This window comes from Stegastes partitus, unplaced genomic scaffold (assembly GCF_000690725.1).
Source record: "Stegastes partitus isolate 25-593 unplaced genomic scaffold, Stegastes_partitus-1.0.2 Scaffold1879, whole genome shotgun sequence".
In the NCBI taxonomy this organism is placed as follows: domain Eukaryota; kingdom Metazoa; phylum Chordata; class Actinopteri; family Pomacentridae; genus Stegastes; species Stegastes partitus.
In genome coordinates this window covers 63,731-85,791 of record NW_007579610.1, presented here as the reverse complement: position 1 = coordinate 85,791, position 22,061 = coordinate 63,731, and the positions used below count along the sequence as shown (strand labels likewise).

Below are 22,061 nucleotides of genomic sequence, written 5' to 3'. Positions count from 1 at the left end.
CTGTGTCCAAACTTTAACCACATTTGGAGAAAACCGTCAGAACAACATGTAAACTAAAGCGTGTTTCCATCCCGTCCAGTTACGTGACTCCTGGATGGGGGATGTAAACAGCTGCTACAGATCTGCAAACATCTCGTCCATGAAGTCACAGCAGAGCTTTAAAAATTCACAAACGTTTTAATACTGTTAATCAGTTATTTTACACATTCATGGAGAAGCATGTTGTGTAACTGCTGGAGGATAAGTGCAAGTTGTACATCGACTTTAACATCATCTTTGGCAACGTCACAACATCACGGCACAGGAAAAATAAATAAAATGCACACAGAAAACGGAGAAGTTGGTCTATAAATGATGGTTTCCTGCTGATGTCATGTGAGTTGTACATTTATAGATTGATTTCTACATCCTGTTGTGTATTTTCTGGTCTTCTGTCCACTTTATTTATCCGTCATGTGTCTCTAATAAATCCAGTTTGGTTTCTGTACAACGCGAGCTTGTATTTACAGTATTTACACCGGTTGGATGCTCAGGACTCAGCTGGTCTCCTGTCAGTGTCTTTCCACCCTTCTGGAGGAGAAGTTGTGTTTCCGGAGGCCTCTGAGGGGGAGTCCAGCTCAGTGCAGCTCAGTCCAGATGTTCTTCACATCAGGCTGCGGTGAAGCAGCTCCTCTGAGTTCCTCAGCTCGGCCTGGAATCGGACCGCCGCCGCCGCCAAGCGCTGCTCAGGAAACGGGACGAAGGAGGGAAGGTCCCACGGCGACTATGTGGAGGAACAGGAACGGACCGATGGGCCGACCGAGGAGTACTGGACCGGAGAGTACTGGACCAGAGGGACGGCCAGGTCCAGGTACTCCTGACAGGCAGAACCACAGGGTCAGAACAGACAGTCAGGACGTTTTGTTTGATTACATTTACTGAAACACTTCTGTAAACTTCAGAGCTTCAGTAGAAGGTAACTGGACTCCTTTTAAGTTCTTCAAGATGTTTTACCAACAACCCGAGACTCGGATGACTCACGGCTCGTCACTGACAAACACTTTTTGTTCTTGAAAACATTTTGTCCTCGTCTCACTGTCCAGTGGGGAGTCCCGGGGATTTATTCTCATCCCACAATCACAACTCGAGACACATCGATGAGGATCTGAGATTTAAGAGACTCGAGATTCATCAACAACCTGAGACTCTGATAACTCAATCAACAACCTGAAAAACAAGTCACTAAAGACTCGTCAATGACCCGAGACTTGAGATTCATCAACCTCCCAAGACTCACGCAACCCAACACCCGTAAACGACAGAAGACTCAAGCAGCTCGAAGTTCAGCAACCGTCAAGGACTAGAGACTCAAATGACTCAGTGCTCGCCAACAACCCAGGATTCACGTGACTTGAGACTCGTCAGTGACATGAGAGTCACTCATCTTGGGGTTTATCAACAACTTCAGATTCATGTGACTCGAGGCTCATCAACAACTCAACATTCACACAACTTGAGGTTTGTCAAAGAACCAAGATTCACGCATCACAAGGTTCGTCAGTGACTCAAAACTCAAATGACTCGAGGCTCGACCACAACCCAACATTCATGCCACTCACAGCTCATGAACAACTCCAGATTCATGCAACTTGAGGCTCATCAGTAACAATAGACAAGCGTGACTCGGCTCTGATGACTCAACGCTTGCCATCGACCTGACGTTTACTTTTTCAGATTCATGCAACTCGAGGCCCGTAAGCGACAAAAGACTGAAGCACGGCAAAGCTCGGCAACCGCCTTCAATCAAAGCAACTCGAGGTTTGACAAAAAAAGAGAGACTGACTCGACTCAAGGCTGGACACTAAGATAAGACTATTGCAGCTCAAGATTTGTCAAAGAACCCAGAGTCATGCGACTCGTTGCTCATGAACGACCTGGGATTCACACACCGCCCGACCTGTCAAAGACTTGATTCAAATTACTTGAGGCTCGACCGCAATGCAGGACTCGTAGCTCATGAATGACTCCAGATTCATGCAACTTGAGGTTCATCAAGAACTTGAGACTCACACGACTCGAGGCTCGTCAACGAACATTCATTCCATTCAAGTCTCACCAAGGACCAAAGACACGTTGGACTCGATTAATATTTGTGCGTTTTACTGAATATAAATCTTCATAAACATCCTGTTACCTGGTTGGCCATGAGAGAAAGCGTCCGATCTAAATCTTCCACCAGCTGCTGGAAAGTGGGTCGTCTGGACGGGACGGCGTGCCAACAGTCCCTCATCATCAGATACCTGGACCCACACAGGAAACGCTTTAACGCGAGTATCTTAACTCAGAGACAAATAAACATGAAATGAAAGCAGATAACTGGACAACAGATGATTTACAGGACAAGAAACTAAAACAGGCTTCATCAGCTTCGTCTCAGCTTTTAGGTCCTCAAACATCGAAGTCGTGTGAAAATAAATTAACATCAGAATCAGATTATTGATCCTGAGAGGAAGAAACTTACATTACAGTGTGAGTTTTTAAAGCTGCAATAGAATCAAAGTGTGTTTATGTGGTTTTATATGATTTAAATGCTGTTTGAGGACAGTTTGATGGTTTTTTTCTGGATGGACTTACAGCTCCTGGGTGCAGGCTGAAGGCTTCTCCATCCGGTGTCCCTCCTTCAGCAGCTTGAAGAGCTCTTCGACGGGGACTCCGGGGTACGGAGACCCGCCGAGGGTGAAGATCTCCCACAGCAGGACGCCGAAGGACCAGCTGCAGCAGCAGAACACCAAGAAAATTAATCTGTGCAGCCCAAAACATGAACTAACTGCTGTTTAAATGCTAAATTCTGTCTTTTACTGAAGTTATCTGGTGGTAAAAAGAACATTTATGAACTAAAATCATTGAAGAACCACCAAAAATAGGTGAAGTTTTAGGCTTTTTAACACCATGTATAGTTTAATTTAACACCTGCCTCACAATAAAACCAGAAGAGATTAAATAATCTGCAGCTATTTGTTATTATATCACATTTCAAGCTGTCTGTAACTGATATGATTAAATTAATGGGAACTGGACTCAGTTAAAGAGCTGAAAATGAGTGTTATTGAATTATTTGTAGCCCTGTAGCATGTTAGCAGACTGAGTTTATATCTAAAGAGCAGTTACAGTCGTCTTTACAAGAAAATATCTGAATGATTTGCTGGTTTTAGCTTCAGAAAGTCAATATTTTTGTCATATATGGTGGTAGAGTTTGAACGGAGCCTTTAGAAATTTAATTTGTTTTGAAGGAAATTGAACTCAAACTTTTAATAAATTTCCAAGAATTACAGTTAGAATTTTTCTAACGTCTCCTAATTTTTTTGTTTTATTTTGTTTTTTTACATGATGCGTTCAAAGACCATCGTAAAGTTAAACATCTGATAAAAGGTAGAAACAAAACAGCTGGTGAGACAGTTTAGGCAGCTGTTTCCTCATTCAGCTATGTCCTTTGTCATGTAATCATCACAGAAACTCTTGAAATACTAAATGCATAAAAAGAAATTCTTCCATTTATTAAAATATCAGCCAGTTAGTACCTTTTAAAAACACCTAAAAACCAGCAGCTTGTTGTTTATGTACCGACTGTGCAGCCTCCACACAGCAGGGGGCGCTGCAGCACAAACAGGTTAAATAAAAAAGAACAGGAAGTGTTCAGACACTCACACGTCACTCTGGTGCGTATAGATACGATCGAACAAAGCTTCAGGAGCCATCCACTTCACCGGCAACCGACCCTGCAGGAGGTTGAAACGTCAGCGTGTTTTATTTACATTCAGTGAATTAAAGTTAAATCCTGTTTTTGTCGTACGTTTGTCGTCTTCTTGTAGTAGTCGATGTGGTGGATGTCTCGAGCCAGACCGAAGTCGGCGATTTTCATCACGTTATCTTCGGTGACGAGGACGTTTCTGGCTGCCAGATCTCTGTGGATGCACTGGACCAGGAAACAAGTGGAAGAGATAAGAAATAACCCAATAGAGCAGCTTTTATATTCCCTCTAACACACAGCCAGCTGCTCTGTTTTAGTTTATTTATAGATTTAACAGACACAGTGCATCTGGGAGGCACAAAGATATCAGCATCATCACTAGCGTCTGTCGATTAAGGATTTAAACCAGCACACCTGACGCCACTTTCACTTTAACTTCTAAGCTCTTATCCTTCCTAAAAACCAGATCCAAATGGACATATTGGGTCGCACGAATGAAACAAAAACACAAATTCAAACATGAACAGCAGCAGCAACGTTCACATTCAGCTGATAGAGACACTTTTAAAACAAATATGTAAATTCAACATGACTTGACAGCAGAAACTGTCTCTGACCTTCTTTGACGCCAGGTAAGACATCCCTCTGGCCACCTGGTAGGCGGCCGACACCAGATCTCGGACCTCCACGCTGCCCAGCGACGCCTGCCGCGACCCGCTCCAGTACTCCAACCCGGCCGGGCGGCGGGCACGAAGATACTCCCGGAGGTTCCCCTGCGAGGCGTATTCCACCACCACGTACAGAGGACCTGCTCCGGTCGGGTCAGAACCAAACAAACCAGTCAGTTACCAAAACACAACCTGCAGAGTTCAGTGTGATCCGGACGGAACCAGACTCACCGTCCTGAGTGCAGGCGCCCAGCAGGTTGATGATGTTCTTGTGTTTGCCGATCATCTTCATCATCTCCATTTCAGAGATCAGGTCGGACAGATCCTTCTCAGTGGCGTCGGCTGAAACAACAGCCAGGTATCAAAAATATAGAAATCACACCGAATCACAGTCTGCAGGACGAACAGATCATGATGCTGCCACCACCGTGCTTCATCATGATGCTGCCACTCACCTTTCAGCATCTTCACGGCCACCTTTGTGAGGCGAGTGGGTTTGTTTTTGTCGATCCCGACGGCCTCGGCCAGAACCACCTGACCGAAGCAGCCTTCGCCCAGAGGTTTCCCCAGAGTCAGCCTGAAGAGAACAAACACAATCAGGTCAGGAAACACAGAGCCAGATCTGAGAGAGCAGCACAGAAGAGAAACAGTCAAAAAAAAATGTCATACCGATCTCGAGAAAGCTCCCAAACCGGATCGTAGGGAAGCTCGTACTCCGACACTCCTGCCAGGATGGTGGTGGCGGCGCTGGAGAGTCGGGACTGACGCATCAAACACATCCCCGACTGCAGCGAGGACGAGGACTCGACTGAAACCTGCCGAGAGAGAAGAAGAAGAAGAAGAAGAAGTGAGCGTCTGAACTGAAGAGCCGAGGAGGACCGGGACAGGTAAGTCCTCACCTGTCTCCTCAGAGGGATGCTCTTGGCCAGTTTCTGGACGGCCAGCTGGCTGCTGAAGTCGCTCTTCCTCGGGGCGCAGCAGAGCCGGCAGACGACGGCGGTGGCGGTGAGGATGACGATGATGAAGAAGCCGAGGCAGTAGATGAAGATCTCCAGGTAGGTCTGGGAGGGCAGCGGCGACGGCGGCAGGTCTGAGGAGGGAGGACACGAATGTCAACAGAGAGCCAGAGGGTTTTATGACCTTGTGAAGCTGCTGAAGCTCGTCTGACGTACCGCTGACCACCGTGAGCCACGCCGAGTGATGCGACACGCCGATGGAGTTCCCCGCCAGGCAGGTGTATTCACCTGCATCGTCCAGAGTCACGTTCCTCAGAGTCAACACCTCCATCTCTTTGTCCGTCGTGTTCAGACCTGCAGTCTGAGACAGAAACACATCATTGGTCTGGTTGAAGCTTCTAGTCGGATTAAAAAGAAGTTTATTTATACATCTGGAAAGACTAAAAACTGAATAATAAAAGATGTGTTTATGATCTTTATCTGCTAGTTTAATCCCTTCAGTTAGTATTCCAAACTGTGAATGTGTTGAGATACGATTTATAGTTATTTACCAGTTATATACTTCTAATATTATGTATTTTGTGCCTCTTTGTTGTCATTTTGCTGCTTTTTGTGTTTGTTTCGTTGTTCTCTTGGTTGTTTTGCGTCACTTTGGGTGCAATTTTGAGCAAGTTTGAGTCTTTTATGGTGATTTTGCTTCTTTTTTGGTCATTTTATGTCCTTTTTGGTTGTTTTGTCTCAGTTTGTAGTTGTTTTGTTTGTATTCTTTGGTCATTTGCGTCTCTCTGTGGTCATTCTACAAGATATTTGCTCAAAAAACTAAATTATGCAACATGAGAATAAATGCAGGATCTAAAAACTAGGAAAGCGATGAGATATTAACACGATGCATCACTGAAAACAGAAATAAATGAGCTAAAATAAAACTAGAATACAAAAATAAGAAGTGTGATGCTGAGTTAATAAAGTGATATTACACACGTTAAAGAAATTTAAACATTACACTTAAAACTAAAGCTAATACTGCACTGAGAAAATTAATATCAGAAATGATACAGATATTATCATCATTCAGATTTAAGTGTTTCAGCTGATTCCTGCTGAAAGACGAGTAAGAAAAAACCTCTGATATGTAAAGTTAGAACTATTTTGTTTTACTGCACATTTAAGAATCGACATACGAGATGTGAAGGAAGACGTTTTGCTGCTTGGTACAAACAGGAACGAGGGAACTGATCATCATTTCCTCTGATTAAAGGCTTCTTTGAGATTCTTTTAAACTTTAAAGTTTGTTGAGCTGCAGGTTCCACATGTTTACAGCAGAACGAGAAACACTAACGATTTGGTTTCAAAAGAAAAGCTGCATGGAAATATTTGTGTTAGGTAAAGGACGGCGTCGAACAAAAACAAATCGTCTGTCCGCCACACGAGGAAACGATTAGTCTGAGCAGCACCAAGTTCTGTATGAACAAAAATCTGAACGGTACACAAAGACGAAGAAATAGTTCTGAGTGACGTCATATCAGAAAGTTTCCAGACAGCAGAGAGAATCATGAGCTGACAAGACATGACACCAACTAACAGAGCTTTAAACACATGATCGGCTCAAATATGAAACATTCGTCTCCAGTTTCCATCCTGCAGCTACAACAGAGTCCTACAACAGTCTACCAACAACCAGCTCTGAGCATCAGTATTATGGGATGTATCACAGTTTGAAACTTTACAAAGTGCATTCTGGGTAAACTTTCCAGGCTCGTATCAGCATGTGTGATGGTGGTTGGTCAGAACCAGTTCTAGACGATGGAAGGACCGTTGTACCTCCAGAACCTACCAGAACCATCTGTGTTCAGACTGAGACACCAGGACGGAGGTAAAACTGGTTTAGTCGTCATTTAGTGTTCATCTTGTTCATTTTTTTTGTCTCCCTTCTGTGATTTTGCGTCACTTTTGTTTTGTTTAATGGGTCTTTGGGAAAGTTTTTCCTTTGTTTTTGGCATTTTGTGTCGTTTTGTGTCTTGTTTTTGTTGTTTTGTGTTGTTTTGTGTCTTGTTTTTGTTGTTTTGTTTTCATCTTTGTCATCTTTTTGTCTCCTTTCTGTCATTTTGCATCACTTTTGTGTTGCCTAATGTGTCTTTTGGGAAAGTTTTTCCTTTGTTTTTGGCATTTGGTGTCGTTTTGTGTCTTGTTTTTGTATTTCAGCGTGACGTTTGGATCCTTCTACGTGTCTCTGGGACAGATTTGTGTCTTTGTGACACTGACATCCCATAATACTGATGCTTTATAGAGGAAATGAACAGAACCAGGTCCAGTGTTCAGACTGAGACACCTGGATGGATGTAGAACTGATCTGGTGTCAGGTTCTAGCAGAACCCAGATGTGTTCTTCCTCCTAAATGTCATGTGTCTATCTGCTGTACTGATGAAGTTCTGAGGCTCAGAAATGATGGAAAAAGTCCATTAAAGTGATCAATCTGGACCCTCCTCTGTGGACTTCAAGGACCTGGACCTCTGGAACATTCACAGTCTGAAGGCAGAACTCTGGTCAGTAGATAAAGGTGCTGCAGAACCAGAACCAGATGTTCTGAGGAGGTTCTGGGGGAACTTTTACATGAAATGATCCAACTGTCACAGAATCTTTTCAGCCTACTCTGATGTCATTTTACTCATCTTATTATTTTAGTTCTTCGGTCTTCCCACTACCTTACTGGTACCGGTCCAGTTCAGTGCCGGGTTTTGCTGTCAGATTCTTCATCTCTCTGCCTGCTGCTGATATTTCCGGCCCAGGAATCAGTGAATCGCTGATCGGACTCTGTTTCAAACTTGTACTAATAAATCATGAGGCTGAGCTTTTCCTCTGACTGTTAAAATAAAGCTGCGTGCGAGGCGGCTGGCTGCAGGCCTCCCACAACAAACCGAGCTGTCTTTGGTGGCGAGTCCACAACACTTCACAGATGTGGTCCGACTGCGCTGTCAGAGACAAATGAAACCATGTCATGCAACAGAGAGGCCGACTCAGCCGCCGAGGGAAGGTTAAAGCTCAGACGCGACAGTAAATCATCCAGAGCTGCTGCAGGCTGCCGAACATCAGACGAAGCAGCTCCGGCTCTGGATCGATCCGATAGCTGCTGCCATGGTTTCTAATGACCCACAGACTCAGGACTGAGCTGCAGCAGGTTTCTAAACCAACTCTGAGGCTTCTGCAGCTGGAAAAGAGCTCGGCTGTGAGCAGAATCACACATCTGTCAGCTGAAATTAAACATCCTGATGGATTCTGGTTGCAGCGAAGCTTCATTTATAGTCAAACAGCTGCAACGAGTCGATTCATCAGCAACTATTTTGACAATCGATTAATCAGTTTGAGTCATTTTTAAGGGAAGAGCTGTCTAAATTCTGTGATTGCAGCTTCTTAAATGTGGACCTGATGTTAGTTTCAGTCAGATGTTATTCATGTTGCTGTCAGAAGGAGGCGATTCCAGGAAGATGGATGAAGCTCCATCTGAAGAAGCAGATCGTGCTTTCATAACTGATGGAGCAGCTTTGACAAGTTTTACCATAAAAACAAACTTTTACAAAACAGGTTTTTATCTTTATTAGTTCCTGAGATATTAATCTACAGTATCTTTAAAAGTACCCATATTTTATGCTACAAAAATCTCTGAAAGTTTTAAGACGGTGGAGTAGAAATTGTTCCTCATATGTGACGACTTCTAACAACAAACAGGATTTTACTGAACAAGTGATGTAATGCTAATGCTAATGCTAATGCTTGGTTCAGAGTTTGGAAATGCTAATCAGAACAACTGAGGAGAGTCTGAAGCTAAACGGACATCAACGTTCTCGCTGCCTGATGGGGGCGTCTGTACCTTCAGAACCAGGACGTACGGGTGTCCGTCCGGTCCTTCTCTGCTGCCGTTGACCGTGATGTGTTTGAGCCACTGGATGTGAGGCTGCGGGTCGCTGAAAACTCGACAGACAAACTCGACGTTGGTGCCGACGACCGCGGTCTGGTTGGCTGGAAGTCCGGCCTGCAGGATCGGCCTGTGAGGAGAACGTTCTGCAGCACAGAGGTTTAAAACAACACGATGAACGAGGTAGAAATGACAACAATATACGTCTGCAGAGACATGAAGAAACGAACAGTTCAGACAGTTTGAACAATTAAACCATTAATTTAACCAACCAAAAATATATGAACCGACGAAGAAGAAGAAGGTCGTGTATGTCCTAAATTAGTTACCGAAGGAGACTTAGCTGTGTTGAGGAATAAAGTTTTTACAGGAAGTGGTGGAAACACGTTTGTTTATAGGAGAAAGTGGGTTTGATGAAATATAAAGATGTTCTGCTAAGTTTGATATTTTTCCGGCTGTTTCTGGCTGATAAATGAGATTTTTTTAGAGACCTATTGGTGGGTTTTGGAGTCCAGAAGCTGAAGTGCAAGTACTTATGATGCAGGAGAGTTATTCGTTATATTCATAAATAAAACAGCTTCAGTGTGTACAGATGTAACCATTGATTAAATTGTGATCAGGCAATAACTTAGTTGTTGAACACTGATAATCAATACATCAGTCTGAGTAAGATCTGGTAGATTTTTCTGATGGAATCACTCGTCAGCGATGATCAGTTCAAAGACTGTGGGAAAGCTGAAGTCTGACTGATACATTTTTCAAACATTCATATCAGATCTGCAAGCTTGTTCTGGGGCTCAGGTGGTTAATTTATCAACAGCAACTAACCAATCAGTGACTGATAACCCGTCTTACCGACTACATCCAGCAGGTAGGTGTGCTTCAGGCTCCCGTACTCGTTCTCCACCACACAGGTGTAGTTTCCTTTATCGGAGGGAACCACTGACTCCATGATCAGAGTCCACATGTGGTCTCTGATCTGGAAAACACAGAAACGATGAATGAAATCTCGTTAACACACCAGTCTGGACGTCTGACGTTTGACCTTTACGGCCACGAACGCACCTTGAAGCCTCCGATCCTCTGGTCCTTCCTGAACTCCTTCCCGTTCTTGTACCAGCGCAGCGAGGGAACCGGGTTTCCAGTCGCCTGGCACCTGAACTTGACCGTCTTGCTGGCCGGGACGGCGTGCAGCTGCTTCTCCATCTTGTCCGGCGTCACCCACTGCGGCGCCAGCGCTAGAGCCGGGAGGTAAACACCCTGATTACCATCATTAGAGACACTCAAACACAGCAGAGACTGAGCTGAGGCGGCGGCGGAGGCTCACGCTGCAGCTTCTCGTTGCTCGTCGACAGCTCGTTGGACAGCTTGTTCTCCTCCGAGGAGGACTCGTCGTCTTCTTCGTCCTCGGAGGACTTCAGGGCGTCACCTGCAACGCAAACGGTTCAGAGTTTAGCCTCCGACAGACGATGAAAGAAGACAGTTTGTGGATTCAACCTCTGCGGTCATTCAGCCTCATTCACCAGCAGAATCGTGTTCGTCTGATGTTCTTTCTGTTATTTGGTAAAACTTGTAAACTCTTTGGCTACAGGGGTTAGATTAAGGCTCCGTTTTGAGTTGGGTCATCCAGTTTTGCATCGTTTTAATCTGTAGATCAATGTTTGAAGACCTACAACTTGAGAACTACTGTAGCTGGAGTCCTGAACTTGCACAGGCTCATGTGGTCTCCAGTGGTGCCACCCTTCTCTGACAGAACAGAACCAACCAGTTATATGATGGAGCCAATATGGGCAAAAACAAAGGAACCTTTTAAAGGCAGATTTTTACTGAATAAATCTGAAACTGCTTATGGTACCAGTTTTCATCAAATTATTTGCAGCACGATAAGTTCAAAAACCATGACCAGTAATAGTATATATTCTCCACCTCTTCCATTTGGGACGCTATTGGAGTGGTTTCACCATCACACCTGCTCAGTGATGCTCAAATACTGGCCATCAATACAAAACCTAGGAACACATCTACACGTAGCACAAAAACAGATCTACGTTTTCTAAAATAACATCGTTCACACCAGATTGTTTTCAAAAAAATATTCGTCTACACAAACCTGCATAAACGCGTCGTTAAGAGCTGCTATGAGCTGCCAGACCTACAGGGGGCAGTGTAACGAGAAGCATAAAGCCGTGCTAGCCAATCAGAATCCTGGAAAAAACACAACAACGAAAACTTCCTGTTCCTTCAACGATAACGGGGTGGTTTGTTTGGACCGACAGAGACGTGGAGCTGCTCCTACATGTGGTGTTAGAGAACAGAACCAGAAAAAAATACTGAGTGGAAACATGTCAGTCCATATATGGACGTAGCCAAACTGTAAACATGTCAGTCCATATATGGACGTAGCCAAACTGTAAACATGTCAGTCCATATATGGACGTATCCAGACTGTAAACATGTCAGTCCATATATGGACGTAGCCAAACTGTAAACATGTCAGTCCATATATGGACGTAGCCAAACTGTAAACATGGTCGCTCACTGTGACGTCAAACTCCGTCTCCTACGTCTACACGTAAACGTAATGATAGAGTTTCACCAAATCGCCACTTTGGCCGGAGTGATGGTTTTCGGACTTGTAGCTTCGTTTAAGTGTGAACCACATTGAAATATCATCGTTTCTGCTACGTATAAACATGGCCTTAGCTTCAATCATTTTTTCCTCATACAGTGCCTCTGACTGGCACCATACTCTGCATTTATAAAGCTCCTATTGGTGCCAATCACAGGAGAAACAATCAGCCTGCTAAGGCGAAAAATAAAGGTTTTAATACTTCGGACATACTGCATCTGGAGTCCTGAAATTGTCTAGGTTCATGTGGTCTCCACTGGTACCACCCTGCTTTGACAGAACAACCAGTTATATGGTGGTTCAACCTTATTTTTCACCCTAACAGGCCGACTTTCACCCTTTTCTTTACTTAATACATTTCTTGTGGTTCCACTTTTTACATTAAAGCACTATGAGTTGGAAAAGTACGATTTTCCTTTAAGCCCAGTAATATTATACAAGTCTTCCAGTTGCTATTGGAGTGGTTTTACCATCAACGTCTGCCTCTGACTGGCACCATAATGTAGTTAGAGTCCTGGAAATTTATAGGTTCACTGATACATCCATCTGGTCTTCGATGGTAGAACCCTGCTCTGACAGAATAACACCAACCAGTTATATGATGGTTCAAATGTGGTCAAAACATGTCCAAGCTTCTGTCTACTCCCATATTCCACCAACCATTAAACCTCCATTTTTCAGCCCAAGAGGCTGATTACTTCTCCTGTGATTGGCACCAACAGGAGCTTTAAAGATGTAGAGTTTGGTGCCAGTCAGAGGCAAACTTTATGAGGAAAAAAATTATTAGAACTATGTTTTTTTGTATTTATAGCCAATACTTGAACAAGCATTGCGTAGGTTTGATGGTGAAACCACTCGGGAAGGAAAATCACAGTATAGCGGCTTAAACCGTTTTCTGAAACGTGGAACCAAAAGCAATTTCAGATTTATTCAGTCAGAAAAAGGAGGAAAATCAGCCTCTTAGGGTGAAACACAAGGTTTTATGGTCGGTGGAATATTGGCGCAGAAGAAACACGAACATCTTTTGGCCACATTTGCACCATCGTATATTTGTTTTATATTAATCTGTCAGAGCAGGGTTTTACCGTTGAAGACCACATGTACATATTAACGAACTTGCCAAATTTAAGGACTCCAGCTTCATTACGTCTACAGGTATGGCTGATAACCCTAACCCTGATCCACAGACTGGCACACAGAAAACAAACATGGACGTGACTCCATCTGCTTTAGGTTAGCTATGAGTGTACACATGGTCAGCTCAACCGACATTCAACACTTCAACAGAAGTCGGTCAGACTGAGGATGGAAGGTGGTGCACTCGGTGAGCTGGTGCAGAGTGACCCTCCGACCTCGGTGGAAAGAGGCGACGCTAGTGTTTGTGCAGACAGAAGCTTGTCGCCACAGAACAACCACTTCCTGAACTTCAGAGACCTCCTCCCCATCAGCCTCCACCGTTAACAGCAGGAAAACGGCGGTAATTGGAGAGGAGGCCGGCTGATGTTTCACTTAATAAACCAGAAAGACCCCAAAGACTGTTTCTGGAGGAGCTGCTCGACGCTGGTGGAGCACCGAGAGCTTCAGACGGATGCTCGGATTTGAAAGTTTTATTTGTGGTTATTTGCAAAAACTTTTTGCTCAAATGAATAAAATCTATAAAAATGGAAGTTAAAGAAGCTTGTGGTGACGGTGAAGCAGCTGAAAATGTTAAAATGTCGAGAGCGTTTGGAAAACAAAGTGAGGAATAAACAGTATGTTGACCCCAAAGACTGTTTCTGTGCGAGCTGCTCAACTGTTTCTGGTATTTATGTCTATCTGTGTAATGACCAGGTGTCCAAATACTTTTATCCATGTAGTGAAAGTTATCATACTGGAGGAAAAAGCTCAGTTTTAACTTTAATTCAGGAGGTAAAAGCAAGTTAAAGCACATCGTTGGCTTCTGCTGTGGCTCAACAAGAAGGTCTAAAAGGGATTATAATATTAACGCTGACAGTTTTCTGTGCAAATAAAAATCATATATGTTTTCTAAAGGAACCATTTATGTTCAGAAAAGCTGCGTTAAAATCAAAACATCCTCTGTTCAGGGAAATGTTATTTTCATTCTGTAATTTTCATAAAAGCTAATAATTTATCCAGGCTGGTTGGAAATGTGACTTTTTGTGTGAGTGTGAGCGTTAAAATCTGACACAGTTGCATTTGTGTGAACGCATCATGATTAAGAGGCAGCCCTCGATGCAAACGCTGAGCTACGGCTGCAAAATCAAACCAACACTGACGACGAATGTGATTTTGGCTTCTTATAATAAATGAAAAAGATCAACAGACGTTTAAAATTCACTCCACTTGTAGAAAACTTGTAGAAAAAAGCCCACACATTAATTAATTCACTAAATCTACTTATTTCCGACTACTTTTTGGTCTCCACCAGTCTGGCTAGCCTTTACTTTAACCTGCACATGAGGCGTTCAGGGACCATCTGTAAATTATAGCGTCTATCCAAAAGCAAAAGTTCAGCAAGTGAGTCCTTCAGCCAGTGTCTAGTTTATACCGGTGGTATCACACAACCTCCAGGAAACGACAGGCGACGAATTTAATGTATTTTCAAATTAAAATATGTCATAAATATGACAGTTTATCTGTTAATGCTAAACTAGTAAATACAGCTAATAGTTGTGATGGAAATACGAGCAGAGGACGACAAGATCAAGTAGCACCAACTTATCCACCAGTGGAACATTCAGTCTGGAATATGTAAAGAATATTAGCTGATTAATCAATATTATTTTATAAATTTACTCCCTACTCGGGTTCATTTACGATTAAAAGCCCAACTAACTGATCAATATCAGTATCTGAAATGGAAAACACCTGATTCAGAAGATCCAAATGGAATATCATCTTATTAAAACTATTAGAGTCTATTTTATGTCGTATAAATCATATAAATCACATCATATTTAAAGTCTTTTCATTTCAAAACAGATACAAGTCAAAGGAACTTAAAACACATTTATAATATAAACATGGCTCACACATGTTTCTGACTTTATTCTACTGCTTTTATACATTTTATTCTATTTTTTATGCATCTTCATGTTTTTTATTGTTTGTCTTTTAATCTAACTTGGTCTAGTTTTCATCATTTTATTTGTGTGTTTTGTCTTTTGATGTATTTCTTATTAAACTCACTTAGTTCTTGTCTGTTCTGTCTCATCGCTCATCTGTGAAAGATGCTAAACAAATAAAGTTATTATTACTGAGAAACAAAACACATGTGAGTTAACAGCTTCAAATGTCTGGACAAAGATGTTCAGATTAAAAAGAAATAATGCAAATAAACACAACTAACCTTCTCTGTTTAATGCAGAATCGGTCTTTTTTTCACTTTGCCTAAAACAAATCAAAACTTTATTCCACTCTGTACCTGTTCGGCCTCATTATCGACTCTTTTACGCCACAAAATCAAACAAAACCTGATTTTTTCTTTGCTTGTAGCATCCTGTAAAGCTGTATTGTTTAAAGTTATTACTAAAAATAATGAAGCAGACGCCCTCGGATGTTTTCAAAAACACAAAAATGTACATTTTACAGAGAAATTAAGAAATAAAAGCAGCTAATTTTGTCATGTTAAAGGTTGGAGCTGCAGAATCTGAACTATAAATCTGTTTATCAAAGCTGGTCGACTCACTGGAGGTTTTTTTTATCCACACAGACACCGAGTCGACTCTCTGAGACACTCGTGAAACAGTGAAATCTGGTGTTGTGGCTCTGAAAATGCAGATTATTGTAAATGTGCAGCTTCTGTTAAACACATCAAACGGCGCCGGACGCTTTTCTTTTTTTACTAGAAGCGAGCCGAGCCGAGCAGCGTTTTGTCAGCGAGCCGAGGCTGAAGGCAGGGAAGTGGTTGGATTTCACAAACCTTCATGGCAGGCCGGGCCGGGAGAGGTGGGAAATTGAAAGCAGGCTTTGTTTATGAAAGCAGAGACGGCAGCAGAGAGGCTAAATTTTGTTCTCGACTGGGAGAAAAACAAGAATTTACGGGCTGAAAAACAACAGTATCGCATAGACCCAGGCTCAGCTGGAGTCCAGATGGTCGGAACAAAACAGCGCTCAGAACGTATATACATGCAGACGCTCACAAACAAACAGTACGAGGGTTTTCTGAAGGCCCGAATCCCCACAGAGAGTCTGAGTCTGCATCTGTTGCCGTGTCTGGACAGGATATACAGACCATAACCGGCACCCTGAGAGCCAAGCCTCGGTTACACCATGAACAATCAGCCTAACCAGCTTCAGATGCCCCGAGAGCCAAAAACAGCCAAACCTTGAAGAAGAAGAAGAAGTCACTTTCCTATTAAAGAAAATTCTCTCATTGGAAAGTTTTATAAGCTTTTATATAACGCAGAGAGCGAAACCACAGCTGGGACCAGACATGAAAGAGGCCTCCAACAAAAGAGAGCGGGACGGGCCACAAACACCAGTATAAAGAGGCTGACGCACCAGTTAGAGACCAGTAAGTGACTCTTACATCAGTGGACAGAACAAAGAGGTGAAACCAGAACAAAAAAAAAATACTTCACAGTGTCCAGATGGCTGAATTTGGCTTCTTCGCCATCTTGACCTCACCAGAACCTTTTGATTCTGTATCTACAGTAACTTTGTTTAACGCAGCAGAGTTCTACCTTCAGACTGTGAAGTCCATGGAGGAGGGTCCAGATTTATCACTTTTAAATTCATAATTTTCATTGTAAATCTGAGTTTTCGTAGTAGAGAATAACTCCTGTGAATTTTGCTCGTCTCGCATCCAACTCTAAACTACACGAATAAAACAACATCGTCTGCATATAAACGAACATTCTAGTGCAGTTCGGTGGGGATTCTATCATTTATGTGCATAGAACATGTGTATAGTGTAGTATGTTTTCAGGTTGCCTTAGACTTCAAGTTAAATGTGTGAGCGTCATTTACACCGAACATCTTGAGTTTTGAAGGCTTCAGTAGAATCTAAAGAATCCTAGACGTTTTCCTGAACCGGCTAAACTCTGCCGAACACCTGGTGAACCCGTTACCTGCGTCGGCGTCCTCGGTGGCCGGTCGGCTCTGAGCTGCAGGAAGCTGCAGCAGCAGCAGCAGGATGCAGGGCAGCAGCAGCAGGAGGCGGCGGCGACGCATCGTGACCTCATACATCAACCCACCGCGACGTCCAGACGACCGACAGGCTGCGGAAAGAGACGCAAGAAAATATGAAGACACTCTGCAGAGAAAGATCACGGGACGAGACACGTTTCCTAGTAAAATATATATATATATATATATATACACACATAGATATGTCAAGGCCCAATTAATTCCAATCTGGACCTTGACATATAGATATATATGGAAAAAAATACAAATTTTATCTATATAGCGCCGTTTACAAACAGAGTTTACAAAGTCCTTTACTGATAAAGCAAAAGAAAAGAAGGAAACAAGGGAAGAACATTAAGCAACAGAAGGCCGGTCAGTCCATCATGGTAAAAGATTCTCAAAATAAACTAATACAACAAGAGATAAAGTTATAAAGTGCCACATTCACGTTAACCAAAGAACAAGGAGAATGAAAGAAACTAGAGGGTAAACCCACAAACACAAGGATAAAAATGATAATAATAGCAAATCAGTACAATACGTACGTAAATAGGTAAATAAATAAAATGTAAAAGAGAATAAAATGAACAATAAAGTTTTTAAAACATCAATTAGACAATATAAATGCCAATAATGAAAAACAATAAAAATAGAAAAAGACGTAATAAGGTAATTAGTCGACTCCGTTCCTGCATTCTACTGTTTGGGGGCTTTTAACTGGATTTTTTCACAAAGTCGTGAGAGTTTTAAATTCTGACAGTTTGGTGAGTTTACAGCAGTCATCAAACACAGGACAGTAAGTCTACAGATAGACAAATAGTTGTTGAGAGAGAAGGCAGAGTTTGGAGGGAAACTTGCAAATTAAAATGCAAAATGAAGAAATGATGCTCTGACATAGAAAGTCCACGCTGGTGATCAAAGAGAGGAACCAACAGACACTCGGCCGTCTTAACAGTCAGTGATGAATGGAGATGGTTAAAGTGAACGTAATACAGCAGAGACATAAACCGCCGTCAGCCGCTGAATTTGAAGAACAGTTTAAGCAAACACCAGGAATTCTAAACTAAACACCGAAATAGATCAGCTTCATTTAAAATTCAGCGCCTGGCCCGACAACATCCAGAGCATTTAATACAGCGAACAGACAAATTAAAGCACCTTTAAAAGTTTAAGCTCAACAGTTCAGTTCATTTAAAGTGAAGTTTAAAAGTTCAAGAATACTCAAAAGCTCCTCAGAACAATGAAGTTCATAAATAAGTGATTAATTGTTAAATGACGACTATCAATAAGTTAGCTTCATGTTCAGGTTGTAAACGAACTGAATGATTCCATTAACAGGAAACCAGCTGCTGTTTTATTCCTCTGTTACATTAAATAAAAAAAAGCCCCAAACTGTACATAATGTGTATTTGTATAAATGGGAATTCCTTCTTTTACAATGTTTGACTGTGAAATTACTCTGTTTTTTACTGTATATAAACAAAAAACATAAGAATCTGATTCTCGCTGCTATGTGAAAGAAAAAATGTCAATTAAGGATCAAAAAAACAGTTTTACTGCTTTCCCTGTTTGTTAAATTACAGATAATGTCAGTGAAAATACTCATAATTAATCAGAACTGTTAACTGATATGTGTCCTGTAAGTAAACAGATCGTGGCTGTAAATAATATTTACAAAAATCTTAATTTACATGTTCACTTAAAACAAAACAAAACAAAACAAAAACAGGCCAAAACTATTATAAAAATCTGTACTAATGTATCATTTTACAGTGTGTGACTGTAAAATGAAACCGTTCTATTAAATCAGGTCAAAACATTTTACAGATGTTTGTCAGTATTTTCTCTGTTTTTTACAGTGATTGAATGTGACAGCATCGTATGGTCGAACAAAACCCTTTAGCATGGAGTATTTTTTACTGTGTTGTTTTTAATATGTTGCACGATATTAAAATTTCTGGCCAATACCGAAATCCGATATTACGATTTCTGATATCGCCAATAACCGATATCACCGATGTCGATGTTCAGTTTTTGTTTACCCAAAAAATGAGCATCAGTCAGCACTGTGAGAAAACTATTCAGAAGAAGCCCAGATCAGACCACATAGTCTTCCTTTATTACGTAGCAAAAGTCAAACATATTTAAACACATTTAAACATATTTCAGTCCAGGACCATTGAAGTCAAAACATCTGTGAAGTAGCAGCGATATCAAACGTAGAGACGAAGGCGCTGATGTCAGACAATCATCAGCTCGATTTCCTCATCGGACCGATACGATATATCGGGAAAAAAACCCAATATCGGCCGACACCGATGTGGTGCCGATATATCGTGCATCCCTACTTTTTTTTCTTTTTTACAAACTTAATTCAAGTAAGCACCAAGACATTTCTTATTTATGTGATTTTTGTCACACTGTCACTTTTTGTTGATCTGCAAATATATTATATTCATATTTAGTGTTTCTATTAAAGGTGTTTATTTTATTCTCACCCTTTGGTTTTAATATTTGTATTTTCTATGCTCAAAGAGGAGCTAATTCTGCTGCATGTGGAGCTTCACAATAAAGGCTTGTGTGCATTAGTTTATCTCAAACCTCTGAACTCTTCTGAAAATGCACTGAAACACAGAAACCTCCAGCAGACTCTGGTAGAACCGACCGTCAGTCCTTTTCTTTGTCTAACGCTCCTGCAGCTGTTCCTCCGACGTGTCGACATGGACAAACAGAAACCTTTCACACCTGGACTCGCCTCCTGCGGCTCACCTGTGAATCCTGAGCGTCCGTCCGGAGTCGGGCAGTAAATCACAGCCAGCAGGCGTCCTTAAACCAACACCATTTGTCTGGACGAAGGTGTGAAACGCTGCTCTGCTGAAAACATCAGCTCAGCGTGGGAGCTGAAGAGGCAGAGGTACAGCCGGATCGCATCTCATTTGCTCTGGTTGTTGGGCTGCATTTAGATTTAAAAGTTTAATTTACTACTTTATCTGTTGATTAACAACATTTTATGGGATTCTTTGTCATATTTTCCTGTTTATATAGAAAGTTTTACAGTTTTATCAGCTGTAAAAGTGATAATTGTTTTAACAGTTAACTAGAACTTTACAGATTCTTCCTGTTTGGTTAAATGACAGAATAAAGTATTAATTTATATGATGAATGCAACATAAAACGGGCCAAAAACTGTAAATGCTAATATGAAAACCTGTGATTTTTACATTACATTACAGATAAGAACCAGAAAAATCACAAAAAATAACCGTTGACGAAAAAAAATACAAAAATCAGGACAAAGCTGTGGCTAATTTCCACCTTAAAGTCAAAATCTGTATTTTTTCGAAATACCAATTCATTCTTTCACAATGTGTGACCACAAAACAAAAGTTCAATCAGTTAAAATATTATTATTTTACAGATATTTGCTGTAACTGTTACAGCTTTTAACCTTACAGTACTCCACTATTTTAAAATCTATTTCTTCTGCCAAATAATCAGTTTTTATGTTGTTTTTTAAATAGTGTACCAAAAAAAAGCTGCTTGAATCTACAAAAGTCACAACTGCAACAAAATTTTCATTTAAAATTTGGCTAAAAAGCAGAAAGTTCACAGCTCCAGTCGATATGTATCGATCATATCTTTATCCTATCACCTGATCTGCACATTGTCTCCTTGAACAGCTGATTAAATGGTGATATTTGCTGTTATTTTCACCAGTTTTACAGCCTTTGTGTTGCAGTGTTTCATGGTTTTTACTTTTTCTTTCCTGCCAGACTTTGACAGTATTTGACTTTTTGTTTTTGATCCAGTGAACCAAACAGGAGCGAGTGTTTTTCCGTGTAGCCGGAGAGGTTGGGCTCAGCCAGGAAAGTGAGCTCAGCGGAGAAGCTGCAGTAAAGGACAGTAAATGACACTCATCATGTTATGAGGCTCATAAACAGCGGGCCGCCTCGCCGGGCCGGGCCGGGCCTCACATCTGCTGGACGCTGCACAGCTCGTCCTTCAGCGTGTGGTGGAGGGTGGCGACTCCACCAGCCCAACAGCGTTCATGCACACATAATGAACGCATTAGCACAGGCTCATGCACCGACGCCAGCAGCCTCTTTAATTAATCGGGTCTGAGCTGCTGCACACTGAGGAGCGCCGTCGACTCGCTCTACTTCTGTACTTTTGGCTCGTACGCGAGCAGCTCTTCCAGAAACACTCCCACCCACCCACCACATAAACAGAAACACATTCAGCCGACAGAGGACACATTCAGATACCGAACCAAACCAAAGCTGTGGCTGTTCACCCAGAATCTGGAGCTGTGTCCGTGTGGAGGCCTGATATTAGCTCAGAAACATCCACTGCATGTATATTTACAGTTCGGCGTGATTATACGACAGCGAGGGCAGGACAGGAGGAAGATTTGAGAGCACGTCTGACTGATGTTGGGAGGAATAAACAGGGAAGAGAAGGAACGCCTGTGGAGAAAGTCTGACTTCATTCAGTCATGTTTCTGGTTTGGCCAAATCCTGCAGACATCACTTAACTAGAAAAACAGCAAACGTCTACGGAGCACAGTGGGGATCGGTTCGTACGCTTTCAAACTGAGAAGGTACAAGAAACAGTACCCTGAAAGTACCGATACAGCAGCTTCTAAACACTCCTTCACAAGTACAAGTACTGCTGTCACAGCCCAGCTCCACCCTCTGAACTACAAACAGCAGTTTCTGGACGTTTTCTTGCAGATGTTTCTCTGCAACATGGAGTCCTGCAGCTCAAACAACCACAAAGAAGGAGAGAGAACTCAGACATGTCTTCTGTCAGTAGGACTCAGTGAGAACGATGGAAACCAGTCAGATTTCTTTAAATACGTACTTCGTTAAATTTGAAAAAAACCTGGAATCAACAAGTCCATTGTGTTTCCAGGTGTCCACAGGTGTTACCAACACTGGAGAAAGAACCTGTAGCTTCACACACTGAAGATATAGTCAAAGATGGCTCAACAGGAACTGAAAATGTGTCCAAATTACCCAAAAACCCTGTCCAGACC

General features: G+C 42.0%; 1 protein-coding gene across 1 annotated transcript in view; it reads right to left on the bottom strand.

Moving 5' to 3' along the window:
• Positions 1-157: 157 nt before the first annotated feature.
• Positions 158-22,061, bottom strand: part of LOC103372997 (fibroblast growth factor receptor 1-A-like) — a 28,088-nt gene continuing 6,184 nt past the window's right edge. Inside the window, exons 2-17 of the mRNA XM_008302784.1 lie at positions 16,963-17,112; positions 10,589-10,690; positions 10,327-10,499; positions 10,117-10,240; positions 9,217-9,407; positions 5,568-5,712; positions 5,295-5,485; positions 5,065-5,210; positions 4,851-4,972; positions 4,627-4,737; positions 4,345-4,535; positions 3,830-3,952; positions 3,685-3,755; positions 2,614-2,751; positions 2,174-2,279; positions 158-856 (exon numbers count right to left, since the gene is read on the bottom strand). Coding sequence (XP_008301006.1) covers positions 764-856; positions 2,174-2,279; positions 2,614-2,751; positions 3,685-3,755; positions 3,830-3,952; positions 4,345-4,535; positions 4,627-4,737; positions 4,851-4,972; positions 5,065-5,210; positions 5,295-5,485; positions 5,568-5,712; positions 9,217-9,407; positions 10,117-10,240; positions 10,327-10,499; positions 10,589-10,690; positions 16,963-17,080 — 2,145 coding nt within the window. The 5' untranslated portion in view covers positions 17,081-17,112 and the 3' untranslated portion in view covers positions 158-763. The remainder of the gene's footprint in view (positions 857-2,173; positions 2,280-2,613; positions 2,752-3,684; positions 3,756-3,829; positions 3,953-4,344; positions 4,536-4,626; positions 4,738-4,850; positions 4,973-5,064; positions 5,211-5,294; positions 5,486-5,567; positions 5,713-9,216; positions 9,408-10,116; positions 10,241-10,326; positions 10,500-10,588; positions 10,691-16,962; positions 17,113-22,061) is intronic.